The sequence below is a fragment of the Ammospiza caudacuta genome, chromosome 8, assembly GCF_027887145.1.
Source record: "Ammospiza caudacuta isolate bAmmCau1 chromosome 8, bAmmCau1.pri, whole genome shotgun sequence".
In the NCBI taxonomy this organism is placed as follows: domain Eukaryota; kingdom Metazoa; phylum Chordata; class Aves; order Passeriformes; family Passerellidae; genus Ammospiza; species Ammospiza caudacuta.
The window spans coordinates 13,792,065-13,809,909 of record NC_080600.1 but is presented as its reverse complement, the minus strand read 5'-3'; the positions used below and the strand labels follow the sequence as shown (position 1 = coordinate 13,809,909).

Sequence of the window (17,845 nt, the reverse complement as noted above, 5' to 3'; positions counted from 1 at the left end):
CACCAAGAAGACAAAATTAATTTTACTGACCAACATCAGTACTGTGAACCACTGGTAGATATGTCAAGGAGCTCAATATAGCCTTGGAGGCAGACACCCCCCAAGATGTCTGGTTCCAAATTCTCAGTGATCTCAGTGAAGTAAGACTACAAGTTAGCTACTCTTTCTCAGCCTTGAAATAGTAATTCTGTAGCCAGCTTTAGTTTTTTAAAGTACCTACACAGTGACATTTAAAAATACATACATAAATACAATCAAAGCATGTTAAACAAGTTCAAAAAAGCAAAGGAAATCTGTTGACATTTCAGAAAAGTACAGTGCCTTTTCCTACTCCCACTGCAAAGGAACTGAAGTGTGAATGTTTGATTGATGGGGTAACTGATCAAGTCTCAGTGAGCATGACAAATATCAACAAACAGCATTATTGTACAACAGAAACAGAATTGCTGAGGGATCTGGCCACGAGATGTCACTCTCTACTTTGTGGCAACTTGGAAGTTCATTTGCACAGCCTCCCCCTCAGAGGTGTAAAAAGCCAGGGTACAGCCAATGAAATCTGTTCTGCTAAATTTGGGTCAGGTTAAGGTGAACTGCTCCACATGTCATTTCTGTAGTATGTGATGTAGAATTCCCATTCAGCGTGCAGTGAAGTCAAAGTAACCTCCAAGTAACCCCTGCATTCATCCTCCCAAGTTTAACCAAGAGCAACTAGCTCAACCAAATGTTGTTGTTATAACATGTTACTGTTATTACACCAATGACACAAATTGTTTTGAACTTTCCAGCCTTTTTAAATAAAATCATTGTTATGTACTGAGCTCTTATGACTCAGAATACAGCAAGCTGCCTGTATGAACTATAGTTTCTATCCAGATAGACAGTCTAAAATAGAAAGTTTTACAAATTTTTTCAGGTGGCTTTGGTTAACACTTTATCAGGCCCCGTGGTTTAGTAAGGTCTCTCTTCTTGGTTTGAAAATCATCTCCATCTTTACTAACCACTAGCATGCAAAATAATTTTTATACTTCATATATCTAGCCAGGCATCTCCTGCAAGAGACCAAAAATACCTGAGCCTGAGTTTTAGGAGCTTAACATAAAAATCTGTAGCCATTATAAATATATACCTGTGAAAGGAGGAAGTAAGTGGAAGTCCAAAACAAAGCTATGATGAAAGAAAAAATTTAGGAATGAAACATTTTGTGTAAGCATTACATGAACTGCATGGATTCATCAGAAACTGATCCTTAAGATAGCTGACAGAAAAAACTCATTATTACCTTATTATGTGTTAATGTTATCCTCAGGTCTGGTTTTATGATACCATATGCTGTCAGTAGATCTTGGACTTTTTTCAGTTCTTCCTTACATTTTCTATTTGTTGAGTAAAACTGCTTTCTTACAGGAAGATTCTTAAACAAATTTAGGACTGTTACTGTAGTACCTGCAAGAAAAGAAAGTAGAAATTATACTGAAAGCAAATCACTGACTGGATCTTGAGGAAACTATTTTTACATAAACAGACCTATCTGTATGCTGCTGCACTAAATCAGGTTATTAGCATGAGAAGAAACAGACCAAATTAGCAGTCATTTTCCCCAAAAAGGCATCAAGACTTTTGATTCTTCTCCTTTATTTAGAGTTATGACTGCAGCATTAAGCTTTCTTTCATACACACTAACAGCAGCAAGAACCAGCACTAAATAAAGCTGTCTCAATGCATAAGTTAGCCTTCATTAGCAAAATGATTAATTAAAAGACTAGAATCTAATCACACATATCTGCAGGCAAAGGAACACTGTGCTTCATTAAGGTCCTTCACAAGCATTTGCTTTAGGGTAGTACCTGAAGTGCCAAATACCTCTGTACACTGTAGGAGGAGGAACATTCATCTACCAACACAACCACACAAATTCCTAGCCCATAAGGATATTGCAAAGCATTAGATATGTCAGAGAACTTAACAATTTCAATGAAAGGCATGGCATTACAACCTGCAGGTGTTCTGGCTGTGGAAAACACTATACAGGCTAAAACTTAAAAAGAATCCTTAGTAAAAATTAGGTACACACTCTTCCTGCAAGTTAGAAAGAATTGTGAGTTTGCCTGGTCCTACAGCCACACTGCTTCCAGCAATTCCTATGTATGGCAGCAGGGCAACTCTTCCTCCTTTATGCAAGGATTTTGCTACATACAGAAACATTACTTTGGTCCTGAAGAAATCTTTCATACACTTATACAGACTAGGAGCATTTAATTTTTACAGGTTTTATTTCCACTGTCAGCTTGAAGAAGTGAGTCAGAGAAGGAGAAACTAGTTTATAATTACAATCTAGAACAACTTCCAAGACATATCATTTCTTATGCTATGACAACACATTCTCAGCTGACAGACACAAGGCATGAAACGTTTACAGCTGCAAAGATTTCATACTCAGCCTTTAAGCACCCAACAGGTATTTCAACATCAGATAGAGCCTCAGAGAAACACAAAATACCCCTGTCACCTTGCAACACCAGAGCAGTGATAGCCTACCTTGCCCAAGATGGGAAGGCTTTTTAGAGGTTACACGTCCATTGCTATCCAAAGCATACTGAATGCTGAAATCATCAGCAGCTGTCTTTGTGGTGACCAAAACCTGAAGAGAGTGATGTAAAAAAACCTGTGTTAATCGGGGATAGACAAAGTTCAGAATGAGCTTAGATAAGCTTTGCTACCACACTCACCACACCAATCTGTTACTTTAGTCACCATAATTACATTTAATTAGTTTATAAAATTTCTCTTGAACAGGTGTTTCTTACAGGCAGGGAAACATTCAGCATTATTCTGCATGTTTCCTGCCGCGTAACTAAAAGCATTTCTATCATGCTGATTCACAAAGCACAGCAATTCCTGCTACCTACAACACACACTGCTCTATTTTCTATTCAAGCACGGATTAAGTAAACTTTATCAATTGACAGTTCTGCATTTTTACCCTCTGTGAGACACACTCTGACAACTTGAATTCATGTGAGATTCCACAAACTTAAAGACTACTCTCAAACAAACAATATATTTTCTTTCCACACCTGAACATATCTGGCAATCAGTCACAGCAAGTTTTGTAAGCTATTAAGGTACTTCACAGATTGCTTTAGCAAGAGCAGTCATAAATCAGAGTTCAGTTACCAACACTGTGAGTAACAGAACCACTGCCCTTTAACCACCTGGAAGACACAGTTTAACACACATACAGAGGTTCGGGATATTTTGGTTTATTTTAGCGTCTCACATGAATCATTCAGGATTCAGTCATGCCCCTGGAGAGAAAAACAATAATTGATTAACTGGGAATTACACTATTGCAGACCTACTTAAGGGCCAATAGCAAAGTACCTTCAAACTGAAATTTCAGGGGGCAGTTTGAGTAGGCAGAACACAATTAATGCCAGAAGTGTTAATTAACATAATTACTGATACAAGGAATAATACTTATTAAAGCACTGCATACACTCAGGCCACCTCCCATCTCTTATGAAATCAGCCACAGAGCTGATTAGAAGCTCTGAACAGATGGCATTCTGCTCTGAGAGCTCATTAGAAGGAACCAATGATTGAGGTCTGTCATCATCTATCAAAACACCAACACTTTTGAAAGCATCTTTGGAAATCTCCATCCAAGTACACAGCCCACTCCTGCTTAGTGCAATGTGAATGCAGCCCAAGGTACCAAGGAGTGAAGCTGTACCATTATCTCTCCTGAGCTCAACAGCTGATGCTTCCAAGCAGACACAGGCTTTGGTATCTTCCTGCATGTTCTAATCCTCAGCAGACTTGCACCTAAAACATGGCCTTGGTGCAGCATGAATTCAGAAAGGAAGAGCACAAGAGATCTGGTAGATGCTGTGCCTTCAGCAGCCTGAACACTTTTCAGATGGCTTTGAACAAGCATATTTACTTTTAGCCAACAAGTAAAGTAGCAAATGTCAGTACACTGCCAATCCTCTTAATACAAACACATGGCTCAGACTCAGCTAGGTCAGGCAGCAGGTTCCTGTTTACTCACAGGGACAAAGTTTGTGCAACTGCAGTCACATACATGTCAAAGAGCAATAAGGAGCCCAGCAAGATCCCATGAGTGCTGATCACCTAGATAACAAGGCAGAAATCATTACTGCAATGGTGGCTGTGTGGGCCATCAGTTCCCTGAAATGACTTCTCCTGGCCATCACCTGCTGCTCCTTCCTTGATCTACCCTAAATCAAGTAGCAAAGCCAGCCATACTCTTTGACATGATACTCCCTGACACAAAAGGAAAGAAAATACAACACAATCTGTCTGTTACCTCTTCTGACTAAGCAAAATAAACAGAGCACTGCTGTGACCTGTGTGACAGAAAGGCAGGACTGACACAAGCAAGAAATTTGTACGACAGGGCTTCTGGGGCTGGGGAGAAAAGCAGCATACACAAGTATACCCCTGGCAAGTCACTGGAACATTTCAACTCTTTGCACAGAATAAAACTTCCATGAACATACACAGGTAACAAAAATCATAACACAAAGGCTCCCCATTTATTGCAAGTGCTCACTTCTGATACGCTGCAAATCGATCCCAAAGCTTCCCCACGGAAGCCGTACGTTGTCAGCCTTTCAAGGTCCTCAGAGGAGCTGATTTTTGAGGTGTAGTGTTTGACTGCCATAACTGGGACATCATCAACCTTGATTCCACTGCCATTGTCTCTCACTTCTATTTTGCTAAACCCGTAATTCTCCTAAAAAAAGAACAAAACACAAAGGAGCAGTGAAACGACTGAATTGATTAAGATGAAATTTTGAAGCAGCTAAGGTTACAGCTTCTAATTAACCATACAGAAGTTGAAGCTTTGCTTGTTTGGAGGAACTGAGCAACCATTAAATGTCCCTGTTTAAGCAAAAAAAAAGAAAAGGAAAAATACACCATGTTAGGATAACAGTGAAGTTTTCTCTAATTAAATAACATAACTCATCTCCTGTGATTTGGAAACAGCAAAACCTAAGCTCAAAATGAGACCTATAGCTGGAAAGCTGAAGATTTTTTTGTCTCTTTTTACCTCTCTTACCTACTTGGTATTGATTTTTTTGAAATCACTTGAATGCAGCTCTGCATCCACTGAATTCAGCAGACCCTCACTTCACACCATTTTCAGTTTCAATTTTGATTGATGTGATTCCATTACATTTTCTAAGTTCTGCTTTCCAAGTTCAATACACAGAAGCTGAAATTCTAATGTGGGGCAAGGCATGATGTGTAAGGGTAATAAAAAAGCTTGTAAAGAGATACAGTATTTTACAAAAAGAAGTAAAGGTTCCCAGAGGCTCTTTTAAAACAGCCCTCAAGGAAGCAAAGTTCAATCTTTGTGATTTGCCTTTACATACATGCAAGGCATATTTTACTGAATTCCAGTTTAAATATGTCATTCCAGTAAGCACCAGCATAAATAGGGTAAAATTCTGAAGCCCAGATATTTACAACAGCTTAATAAAAGATGAAATTTAGGTTCTGTAACATCTCAAACAAGTGCAGGAAAAAATTCTTCTTTCCAGCTACACTATAGTCTGCACAAGTGAGCAGCACCTGGAGGAACCACAAGCCAGGAGGAGAAAGTAATCAGAGCTGCAGGATCAGTAACTAAGTCTCTTCCACAGAAGCAAGACTGGCTCTTTGAAAAGATCGTGATGCAACACTCAAAAAAATGTGCTGTAGTGTGTAATACATCTAGGTGACCTTACAACTAGTTTTGCTTAGAAATTATTATCTTAAAACAGTGGCTGCCATCACTGATGCTGGACAGAGCATGTTACGGTGATCACTGAAAGGAGGTTGATTAAACAGAACAAACCTTGCTGTCCTACCTGGGGCTATGCTGAAAACAGTTATGAAAAATTATAATGTACTCACAAGGTTATTTCTTGAAGTAAAAAAAAATGATGCAATCAAAAACAAAAGAAAAGGATCTAAAGAAACCTTCTGCATTCACACATAATCTGATTTAGGAAACATCAAAAGCCTCTGAGGTAGGCTCAGAACCACAATACACAAAAAACAACAGAAATATGAGTACATTTCACTTTCTGTTTTAATGAATGGTGCAAAAGCTCTCTTCAGGTGAAAAACAATGCTTTTGCTCATGTTTGAGTCAACTTCCTACTGGGCAGCAAAACAGAACTAAGTAATACACCTCAACTGAGCACAAAAACACACAAGGAAATAGAGGCAGGAAACCCTCTACCCTCTACCCTGGTGCTGTGTGTGCTAATGAAAGGTTTGAGAATTTTACAATGACCCCCTATTTTCCATTCTCATTTTTACTTTCTGACCAGTTAGTTGTTTAAGAAAAGTGAGATTCATCTTGAATCAAAATGCTACATAAATGATTCTCTCTTTCTCTTTTAATCTTATTAATTTTTACTTGTTTACGTTTTATGTAAATGTTATGTAAACATGCTTGAACTTTGTATTTTGTAACACCTTCCCTCATGAGCTGAATCTTACAAAGGTTATGAACCCATGGAATGTTTCAGTTGCTCTGCCAGGTCACTGATGGCAATCAGTATGATTCAGCTTTGGTACACAGTGCAAAGATGCCAAATAACATCACCTATGGCCAATCAAGACTGAAACAGCAGCCAGTTCACCACTGCCATGACTCTTATCTGAGACCCATTCCATCTGCAGGTTAATTCCTGTCTGTCTGTCAAAAAGGAATGGTTATCTTTGTTCAGGCAAATTGGATAAACTATGCCCTCCTATTCCATCTGAAAAAGATTAAAACAATGAAAATGCTGCAGTTTCAGGCAAAACCCATCAAGCTGCAAAATGGAATTTCAAAGTTTCTCTTCTCTGTTATGCTTTTGAAGTAATCCAGAATTAATGTGGTCATTGACCTCTATTACATGGTCAGAGTTATTTTAATTTCCCATTTAAAAATACCAGAAAAAAAATCCAGTGTTTTACAGTATTACTGTCTAGAGTTGTACAGAGTGCAGGTTTTCTCCTCTCCCCTATTACCCACAGAAGAAAAATCATCAAATTTCTTTTAATTGCTGACAACTTGTGTAAAGCCATGTTTGTTTGTTTGGAACTGCAGTGTTTTGGATTGTGCTGGACTGACACAAGAATGTCAGAGTAGTGCAGATGACTCATGCACTGAAAATGGTTAAAAATACTCTTTTTCACTGACTTGGGACAAAGCTGGACACTGTGCTGTGAAACCCACACTAGTTAGAGGGCTCTCTCCTCTGCAAGGTTTGTTCCAACCATTCTGGAACACTTCAAAACCTTTCTGTCCACTCCTTGCAGTTACTGATCAGCTCCCAGGATCTGATCCCAATACCCTTCACCCCCACAACTGTGTACACACTACTCACTTTGGAGTTACTCAAGAAGCAAGATACTCTGCAATCTAAATACTGAGAAGACAGAGATTATGAGAGACCATAGCAAAGTGAGAACATCTTCAGCTCACTCAAAGCAGTAACAAACATGTGCCTTGGCATCTACAGGAACGCATTCTCACACGGAACAACTCTAGTCAGAAAATACAGCAGACATGGACAAAGAAACAAGGAGAAACTGAACTGTCCTCCTAGTTAATTGCAATTGTCTAACATTTAATTCAAGAATATCCTGTGCATTCACTGTTATTTGCAGAAAGGAAATTGGATATAATTCTGAATACATGCATTTATACAGGATATAGCAACACTTCTTTCTTACTAAGCAGGAGATACTGCTACTATACAGCTGCTGATAAAACACTGCAAAAGCAGAAATAGGACAGCAAGAGGAGCTGACCAGTTACCTAATCTAATGGGAGAAAAAAGCTCAAATTCTTTATTAAAGTAATATTTCCTATTGTCAGAAACTATCCCTGAATGACATGCCAACTTTTTTGAACAGCTTATAAAAATAAAGAGTTAGAAGTAGCCAGAGTTCACCATGCTAATTAGAGACAGGGTGGTGATTTGTATTACAAAAACATCTTTTGTTTTGAATGGCCATCAGCCTTTTCTGCTGTCTCTATTTTTACCTTTCTTACAATACTTTGTAATGAGAATTAAATATGTCAGCCTGACAGCAAACCTAAGTCCAATATTTAAAACAGGCTATTAGTCAGAAAATACAAATTTTAAGTAGGAAAAGAAGGATTAAGAAAGCTAACAGTTTTTTCCCCACAATACAGCCAGAAGCACAAATATGCCTTACTGTTTCAGAGCAGGGCCTCAAAAACACAAATAGAAACTAATTTTGTACCATTTTTACTTGAGGTAAAAATATATACATATAAATATATAATAATCATTGCCATTCCCCAAATCACAATAGCCTAAAAATCACATTTGCAATGGAACAATTTTCTTGGCATCTTATTCTAGATCCAATTCTTTCTGAGAGAAAGACTTACCAGTTTAATATCAATGCCTGTAGCACTGGCATCCAAGGAATTTTCTATCAGCTCCTTCACCACACTGACAACTGAAGTAATCACCTGAGAACTTGAAAGGAGCCTAATTGTCTCTCCAGGCAGCTGTTTCATGGTGGAAAGATTCAGCTGCACAGAAAAAAACAGAAAAAGAATGTAAAAGGAACAATTACACATTTCTAGGAAACTGTTTCACAGGAACTTTGAAATGCAGAAAAACACAACATTATGTCTGGAAAGCGAAATTTTCAAGTTACAGTAGGACAGACAGCTTCCTCTGCAGTCAATAGGTGTTGGGAGAGAAGTGGGGAGGCAACACACTGGTGCTGAGGAAAAGCCATATTCAATGGAAATAGCATTGAATATACTGGCAAAAATAAAAACCAAACCCAAAAAAGTTCTCTATCACAGTCCTGCCTCTCTGATCTGATGCACTGTGTGCCCTCAGGCAGGTCATTTATTCCTATGTCACTCCATCTCTCACTTGAAAATGAAGATGCCTTATAAACCAGTGGAGATTTCTTTTTTTAATTATTGGAAATACAAAGGGCCATAAAATTCTTCCTGTATTATAGAGACACTCTCCCATGAAGAGATGGTACACAGATCTGTGAATTTTAGCATGTATTTCTGTTGAAGTATCTACATTGACACAAACAGCCAAACCCCAGGAAAACCATTTTGCTGATCCTTGTAGCTTGCCACAAAAGAATTCAACCACAGTTTTATATGCATATGAGAAAGGCAGGGGAATGGTTCAGACAGGTTTCTTCTCTTCTCTGGTTTATGTTATATAATGCTATTTACACTGAAAGGCAAACAATCCTGGCAGTCCTGGCTTTCCCATTGATTCAGTCCAAAGTATCTGCTGAAGAACACAGACTGCACACTCAGCACCTGTCCCAAGGATATGAGCACACATGGAGGAATGGAACAAACACAGATTTCAGATTTCCTCCTGACACAGCCAGGTCCTGGTGAGGGATTGCAGCCAACACCCCTGAGCATCACTGCCCTGCAGGGTGTATGCAGCTGATACAACAATTACAGGACGTTTCTCGGCCTCAACATCCTTCTAAAGACAGCTACTCTTCAAACATAAAAGACAAAGTAAAATTGTGGTTACTTGGCATGGGGGGGGGGGGGATGTGGGGAGGAAGTTGTGAAGTACAAGCAGCACTGAAACTTTTTTAGGAACAGCTACAAAGAGGGTTTCTCTTTATTATTGTTATTTACACTGCAAAGGGAGTTTGCCTTTCAAATGCGGTAAAGATATCCGATGAATCGTTTTTGTACCAACTGGAAAACAAGAGGATCAGGAGAACACGTGCACTGCTGAAGAAGAACCGATGTTAATATCACGTACACATGTTAAAATCACATACACGTGTTCAGAGAGGCAGGTTTTGAGGCATTCATGCACTGTACAGGACTCCCGTGTCAAGTGCTTCACGTTTCACTCATGGGAGTAAATCAGATGGGAGCTGGATGTCGCTCCATCAAAAGACACTGACTAAGATACGGGAGGATCTAAAAACAAAAACGCTGGAGACCTCAAAGACAAATTTTCTATGAGGTGTGACCGATGCGGGCAGCTCGGGAGAGGAATCAGCTCCCGGCCGTGTGGCGTCTCCTGCCCTGGACCCCAGCTGAGGGACACAACGCTGGCCACATCTCGGGAACATCTCTTGGGAGGCACAAAGGGACCTCTGGGATGTCCTACCTTTGGAAAGGCACCCAACCTATGATGCTTTTTAGCTAAGAGACACGTGTGTCAGCTCAAGCCATCTTACTACTGTAACTCCCCACGGACCACAGGCGTTCCAGCCCTGCTCTGTGGGAAGGCGCAGCATTTCCTGCGTGGGAGCCCCATCACTGATCTAACCCTTGCATCCTTCTACAGACATGTCCGACATGCCAACAACTGCGGCTCTACCCATCCGCAGCTAAACCAGGAGTAAAATCTACCTAAATTTCACGGTTCCGGCCCTACAGACGTCTGAAGCCACACCAAGAACCCCGCCCCCCCCCTCAGAGCACCGCCTTCCTCAGGGGCCCTCCCTCAGCGCGCACTGAGGCATTTATTCGGTTTACGAGCCGAAAAAGCGGGCGAAAAGCTGCAGATAAACCCTACGGGCCCTCCACTTTACCCCAGACCACAGAGCCGTCCGCAGTTCCCGGTTCTCGCTGCGAGAGGTGGGGTGCCAGCTGCTCCCGGGGCCTGCCCGGCCTCTGCCCACGGGAAGCGGCGCCCCGGCCCCGGCGCGGCCTCAGCGAGGCGGCGGCGCTTCCCTCCCGTTCCCGCTCCCATTCCCGCCCCGCGGCTGCGCTACCTGCGCGCCCGCCCCGCGCCCGTGGGCGGTACGGACGGCCCGGCCCGGCCCGGCCCCTCCGCTCCCCTCCCCACCGGCCCTGCCCACGGGCACCGCGGGCTCTACCTGCGGCCGGCGCCCGACGCTCCGCTCCGGCTCCTCGGCGGCCGCGGGGCTGCGGAAAGGTGGGGCCGCGGCGGGGGGCGGAGGGACGGGCGGCCGGGGCCGCCTGCGCGCCGGGGCTGGGGAGAAGGCCACGGGCACGGCCGGCCTGGGGCAGCGGCGGGGCCGGGGCGGCGGCGGAGCGGGGCCGGCAGGGCAGGGATGGCAGAGGGAAGGCGGCGGTGCGGCGAGCTGCCCCTCGGATCGGGCTAGATTCGTGGTGTGGAATGGGAAGGGATGGCGGGTCACGGCAAGATGTCTGTCTAGGTGCTGGCTCGGCGGGTGCTGCATCCCGGAGAGAGAGGAACAGCCTTGAGTCGCCCATCCCAGGTAATGTGTGCCCTGCGAGTGCACGGCTTGGAATGCTTGGCGACAGGTCCCGGGTAAGGTCGGCAGTGCCCCGGTTCGGGTTCAGCTTCAGCGTAGCTATTTTTAGTCTACTGCTGTTCATATTGCAGAATACTCGGGTATTTTATATTCATTTTATACCCCATACCTCTAAGGTATGGAGTATAAAATAAATAAGTGTCAGAAACAAACTTCCTACCGAAAGCAAGCTTGCTTTTGCTGGTTAAACAGTCCTTTTGTATTCTGATTCAGATGATTGCTAAAAACCCCACTTCATCGTGCTCCCATAAATGAATATCCATAGTCCCAGAGATCACGTGAGTTGTAAGTAAGCAATAGTTTAGGAGGTTTTTAAATTTATAATTACAAATTTTACTGCAATAGGATGAGAGTGACATTGTAGGTAAGTTCTGTCAGTTTCCTGGATGTATCACCATATGAAATCATTCTGTGTATCTCTGCATGTGTCTGCTTAGAAAACTTTTGAACCTGTTTTCTAATTTCGGCCGGATTTAGGAGATGAAAATGTCTGTCTGGAAACTAACAGATGGGGAGAGGAGGGAATCTGCACTTTGTTTCCAGAAAAAGAGGCATAGATTACTCCTTTATTACTTTTTCTAGAAGTAGGTGGCTGGGCAGTGGGTATATGCAGAATTCTTCACTAACCATTACATGAACAAGAAAGAGGAGGAAGATTGTCTGATGTAGGAAGTGGAAAAGAGCTCTGGATATTGTCATGGATGGAGAAAATTCAGAGGATTAAAGTTATTAGCTTGGTTTCTTACGGCTTTGCAACTGTAGCTTCTGACATCACAGCTTACTATTTTTTTTGAAATGTCCCTTCTGTAGCAGGCTTGTGAATTTTATTTGTTTGGACTTGTTTTAAACAAATGGTTCCCAACTGTCCCTTTGTACTGATTTCTTTATAAACCATAGCCTGAAGATCTTGAGGTACATCTGTGCTCTCTCCAGTCGTGCTTCTTTAAAGCAGCTTTTTCCCACATTTGAAAATTGCGTATGTTAAGTCCTCCTCTGTAACAGTAGTCTCAGTCTTCAAACAGATCTGTTTTATAGGGTAAAAATGAACGTAGGAGTTGCCCACAGCGAGGTGAATCCCAACACTCGGGTGATGAACAGCCGTGGAATGTGGCTGACATACGCACTGGGAGTCGGCATGCTGCACATTGTCCTGCTCAGCATTCCCTTCTTTAGTGTCCCTGTTGCCTGGACTTTAACTAATGTCATTCACAACCTGGTGAGTACCCTCTCTTGGAACAGGGTTTGAGTAGTGGTTGTTCATAAATACTTATTTTCAGTAGCAAGGGAAGAGGAAAGTAGCCAGTCTGTATGGACAGTGAGATCCTGCTGTCCAGAACACCACCTCTCCTTGGCCTATCCACAAAGGATTGGCTGTTTGGGGTAGGAGGGGTGATACACAACCACTTTCAGTTTAAGCATGAAAGACATGAAATATTCTTTATGTAGTTATGTATTCTTTCAAATGGCATTTAATTAGGCTGGTAGGTTGCAGACATAAAATCATCATGCCAACCAACTTTCACAGTGTTCTGTATATTATTAGACAGCTGTGCTGAATCCATAAACTACCACATTTTTAATACTTGGACACTATCTACTAATTTTCCACATACATCTGTTAGTATCCCAAAATGTTAATTTTAGCAGCCTAACTATTTTCTTTAAGAGAAATGCTTCTATTCTATTTCTTTTAGTTTTGCTTTCTGGCCAGGCTGTATAACTCAGAATGACTTCAGCATGCAATGTTGTCACCATGCAGGACATTAGAGTAATCTCTCTTGAAAGCAGTGAGAAAAACTAAACTACTTTGACCCCAGCCCTGAAACCAGTTGTTATTCAGAGGGTTGTGGCTTGCATGATGACTTTTGTATGCAAAAGATTTTGTGAGCTGCTTTCTGCTCCTCTCCCCAGGATGCTATCATTTTCCTGTAGCCAGTTAAAGTAGTGCAGCTATCTGTATTGGTCCTGCCATGCTTAGAGGAAAGAGAGCCCTAACCCAGCAATTTAGATCATACTTGAGGTTTGCTAGCTCAGCTTCCTAACATTACCAGCAAAGAAGACAAAAAGATAGCTCCTTCCTGATTGAGGAAAATGATAGTTCACTGAGGATGGGTAATACCCTTTGAATGCAAACTTGTAATTTTTATTTGAGCTTTTTGGTTTTGTAGATAGGTTTAAAACTACTGGTGGAATTGTAACTGTCATTAGAGTGTTTTGTGTGTTATCTTTGACAGCATCAGACATGTCTGACTTCAGAAGATGTTGGCAGAGACAAGTATTACTAAATATTTCCCACATGCCTTACTGAACTCATTGCAAGTAGCTGTAATGACAACAGGGATGAGAGCATGCACTGGCAAGTAGTTTTGTAGTGAAACACTGCAAGATGAGTATAAATTGCACTGTTGGATATTTCAGAAGTTAAATGGCACTTCTCTTGAAAACAAATCCTCAAATGGTTTGACAAAAAAAAAAAAAATCTTGTATTTCCACTAATGGAAAACTCTTAGCTAACCTTGAAAGCAGTTTTGATGGTTCTTTCTGCAAGTACCACTGGGAAATAAAATGTGGAGTAAGCAGTTGGATCTGTCCTAAAAGTGTCTTTATGGTTATTAAAATAGACACTGCAAACGTCATGAATCAAAAAATTAATTAAGCAAATCAATTGTCCTAGGTTCACAGGGCTCTGGTCTGGAGGCTGTTCCAAAAAAAGATGGAAGGAGACATGAAGTGATTTGCTGAGATTTCACCTCCATTATAAGAGTTTGGAAGAAATGTGATTTTTTTTTTGTCTATATAAAGCTTTCTTATGAAAATTTTTGAATGTGCATAGAAGGAAATCTTTGATATTGTCTCATAGAGACTCTTCCCTGGAGTTGGTGTGCTCTCTTTGATAGAAAACAAGTATTTTTTCAAACTGGAAGAGGGTGTACTCTCCTGTTTGAAACCAAGAGGCCCAAACTGGTATTTCAGAACAAACCATACCTGGCATGTTCCCATCAAACAGGAGCAGTCACAAGGAAAGTCCAGCATGTTTAAGGAGAAGCAGCAAAGAGGTGGACAGATGGCATTCAGCAGAATGCCTAGTCACATTCTAAGGATTTGAAGCTGATAAGGGGGTGAGAAAGCTTTCAGGAGTTGGTGTGATATTGTCAGTGTTTGTAGGTAGAGTTTTGCTTTATGCACACTCTACTACTCATCACTCTGTTAAGTCTGTGCTAGGAAAGTGGTGATACAAATCCACACTTGTTGCAGTGCTTGTTAAAATTCTGTTGCAAGGAATGATGAATGCAAGGAACTTTTGCCTACTAGTGTAGAAGGCAAGGGAGTGGACTGGATGCCACACAGACTTGGGCTTTAATTCTGACTCTGCACAGTCTCAGGCAAATCACTTCTTGTCTCTTCCTTCCTCTTCAATAACTTGTCATTACAGGCTAGCAGCTCTTCTGGGTGAGAAATCACTCACTCTCCTTTTTTTTATTTTATTTTTTAAATTTTATAATGCATTGAACCATGTAACAGTTATTTTAAAATATTACTAAAAGTGCCTCTGTGTTCACTTTTTATTTTCCCCAGGGAATGTATGTGTTTTTGCATGCAGTAAAGGGAACTCCTTTTGAAACACCTGATCAGGGCAAAGCTAGGCTACTAACACACTGGGAACAACTGGATTATGGAGTACAATTCACATCTTCAAGGAAGTTCTTCACAATCTCTCCTATAATTCTGTGAGTTCAAAACTGTGTTATGGATCAAGTGACACATAAAGCTGTGACTTCAAAAGCTGCAACATGACGGGCTGCAATTTACAGTCTAAAAGCATTTTCTGTCTTTTTTTTCTTGTTTGTTTGTTTATTTCTACATCACAGCTGTAGGAAGTATTTATTTACAGGCTGTGTAATCAACAATCTTTCTTCTGCTTTTGACACTCCACATACTGAAGTCAAAGTTTGTAAATAGTTACTAATGGGACAGGTTTTAATGATTAGAAATGTGAGGAAAACTTCCTGTTAACTCTTGAATTTCTTTAAGAGATTGTGAAGTCATAAATATTGAAAATCTAAACTAATTTGTGACAGCATTTATTAACTGTTTTGCAACTTGTGAGCTACAAATGTCATTCCTCAGTGGATGGGATCTAGTGTCAGTTTTGCTTTGTACATATGGTCTTCTATTTACACTATGCAAATAGCATAGGAATTCTATTCACCTGTCTCTGTTGACAAAAGTGTGGTTGTGTAACTAAGAAAAATCAGATATATATTTATTATCTGACTCTAAAAGTATTTCTGTTTGTCCTTGAAGAAAATTTACATGTCCACTTATATGGCAGTGAGAGGGGAGGGAAGATCCTGCATGATGTTTAGAAGGTTGGCTCATAAAGGACAAGAAACTGAGAAAATATATATAACTCCTCAAGGTGGGGATAAGTGCTGGAAGAAAATAGTAAACTAAGAGTTACTTTTTAGCACCTTGAGAGGTATGGGAAGAAGAGACTTAGACCATAATTTTGCTGTAGATACTCTAGAACCTCTGGTGAGATATTCAATACAGATACAGATGTTAACCAGTAAAATCTTACTAATCATTCAAGCACTTCTTTCAACTGTGCTTTGTATGTGTTTTAGAAAAGGCTGCCATCAGCTAAGCTTGCTCCCTTTTCTCCTGCAGGTACTTCCTGACGAGTTTCTATACAAAGTATGATCCCACACACTTCATCCTCAACACAGCCTCCCTCCTGACTGTGCTTATCCCCAAGCTGCCACAGTTGCACGGGGTTCGACTCTTTGGCATCAATAAATACTGAGCAGAAGGTTCAACACTGGCTGCCCCTGACATGGCTACTGCTGCTCCCCAGGTGAAGGAAACGAGTAGTCTGCTGTGCTGAGTATCTCATCATAGCCAGGGAGAGATGCTTTTATGTCTGAGATACAATTCCTGCTTCCTGCAGCATTGTCTGGGATGAAAATCGACTTTGTAAGAAGATGCCTTCAGATACTTCAATGTGGATTGGAAACATGTAGAAGAAAGATTTCCTTGAAGAACTGGGCAGGCCCAGTTCTAAAGCCTAATCCCCACTAAGACTGTACGTGTGGCTGATGCAAGTGGCTTGTAAGGAAGGTTCAAGTAACAGCTGAAATGGAGAGCAGAGTTTCACAAATACCCATCATCCATAATGCAGGTGGTAACTTTACATATAAATCCAGAATCCTCGATGCCAAGGACTGGTGAGGCCACATTCTTAGATTAAGAGAAATTAGGTAGTTTCTGCTGTAATGGATTGTAAGTGGTTGTGCTTGTTTTTGCATTGTAAAAGTTTGTCCCACAGTAAGTACTGTGGCAGTGAGCGTAAATTGATGGTATCATTCCTGCCTTCTCTGTTGTTGTGATTTTAATTTTTTTTCTTTTGTCACAATAACTGAACAAAGTCCTTAACTGCCAGCTCAGGGGAGTTCCACATCAACTCAAGAGCTCAGTTTATGTACGCTTTTACAAGTTGCCACTGTTATGTTTATTTCATTTTGCTTACCAGGATACTGACTTTTCTATGTGTAAGTGAGACATCCTGAAAAATTGCAATTTCTAGGTTTGAATTTTTGACTGTTTTCTCTGCAATTCTGATGGGTTATTTTTCAGTAGCTGAGAGGCCAGTGAGGTGGTGGGGAAAGGCTTGCTGCTGTTGTAGGAGAAGGTGCTCTGTTACAGAGCAAGTGTCTGAACACAGAAGCTGTGTAGGTCGTAAGCTAGAATAGAAGCTGAACTAGAAGTAGGTGAGTAGGCAAATCACATGGACTAACTATGCTTTTGCAGAAAAAGGTATAGATAACTTGCATGTCTTGGAAACGTGGAGGAATGCTGTGTTTTAGGGGTACTGTGTAGTACGGGGTAATCTTGTATATTATCAGCTCTGGAATTGGAGTGACAGAGGTACATCTACTGCTCTGAGCGCTTATTTCTCTGTCGTGGGAAAAGGATGAATTTTGAAGTCTGCTGTGTGTCTGCCAGCCCAAACCAGCTCTGATTTAATGGAAGACCTCATGTAAGACTTGATTTACATCTTGGTTGCGGTGGCAGCCAGTGAGCTGGAAAAAAAAATATTAAAAATATCAAAAGACAAGCCTACAGTGGTGTACTTACTTTTTTTCTACAGCAATTTTCCAGCTGTTTACTTTATTGATAAAGATGTTAAAAAAGGGTAATGAGTTATGAATTTTCTTTAGCAATTGGAAGTAATTATTTCTGTCTGTTGCTTGCACAGAAAGCGGTAACTGGCTGATTTTTAAATAATGACCATCACAAGGCTGTGCTGCCTTTGGGCAGGGACTGCAGGAGACGACCCGAACTTGGTGTCCCGAGGTCCGGGGTGCCTGGGGGCGGCTGGACAAAGCTTTGTGGAGGATTGCGGAGGAGTCCCCTGAAGGGATCTTTAGCTGATCAGAGTGACCGCGAGAAAAGTTCAAAAGTCTCTTTTCCCCGCCCAGCGCTTGAAGAAGGAGTCAGGGCTCTTCATTTCTCAGTCTCAAGGTTGTTTATT

General features: G+C 41.3%; 2 protein-coding genes across 5 annotated transcripts in view; one reads left to right on the top strand and one right to left on the bottom strand.

Moving 5' to 3' along the window:
• Nucleotides 1-10,926, bottom strand: part of PMS1 (PMS1 homolog 1, mismatch repair system component) — a 44,099-nt gene extending 33,173 nt beyond the window's left edge. The window contains exons 1-5 of one of the 2 annotated variants that reach the window (XM_058809094.1): nt 10,888-10,926; nt 8,432-8,578; nt 4,577-4,759; nt 2,536-2,638; nt 1,280-1,443 (exon numbers count right to left, since the gene is read on the bottom strand). In XM_058809094.1, the coding sequence (XP_058665077.1) occupies nt 1,280-1,443; nt 2,536-2,638; nt 4,577-4,759; nt 8,432-8,563 (582 nt within the window). In that variant the 5' untranslated portion in view covers nt 8,564-8,578; nt 10,888-10,926. Of the gene's footprint in view, nt 1-1,279; nt 1,444-2,535; nt 2,639-4,576; nt 4,760-8,431; nt 8,579-10,599; nt 10,653-10,887 lie in introns of those variants that run through there. The other variant, XM_058809095.1, reaches the window with a different exon arrangement.
• ORMDL1 (ORMDL sphingolipid biosynthesis regulator 1) lies at nt 10,528-17,428 on the top strand. 3 transcript variants are annotated; one of them, XM_058809097.1, is made up of 5 exons: nt 10,528-10,645; nt 11,191-11,253; nt 12,346-12,526; nt 14,887-15,038; nt 15,982-17,428. In XM_058809097.1, the coding sequence occupies exons 3-5, from the start codon at nt 12,353-12,355 to the stop codon at nt 16,115-16,117; spliced, it is 462 nt and encodes a 153-aa protein (XP_058665080.1). In that variant the 5' UTR covers nt 10,528-10,645; nt 11,191-11,253; nt 12,346-12,352; the 3' UTR covers nt 16,118-17,428. The 3 variants fall into 3 exon arrangements, with proteins under 3 accessions (XP_058665080.1, XP_058665081.1, XP_058665079.1); XM_058809098.1 differs by lacking the exon at nt 10,528-10,645 and adding an exon at nt 10,808-10,946; XM_058809096.1 differs by lacking the exon at nt 10,528-10,645 and having other exon boundaries at nt 11,038-11,253.
• Nucleotides 17,429-17,845: the final 417 nt, after the last annotated feature.

Excerpts from the sequence above, each read along its gene's own strand:
- ORMDL1 (XM_058809097.1), top strand. The coding sequence starts at position 12,353 with ATGAACGTAGGAGTTGCCCACAGCGAGGTGAATCCCAACACTCGGGTG. Across the intron at positions 12,527-14,886 it reads CTAATGTCATTCACAACCTG|GGAATGTATGTGTTTTTGCA; the intron begins GTGAGTACCCTC and ends TATTTTCCCCAG. Across the intron at positions 15,039-15,981 it reads ACAATCTCTCCTATAATTCT|GTACTTCCTGACGAGTTTCT; the intron begins GTGAGTTCAAAA and ends TTTCTCCTGCAG.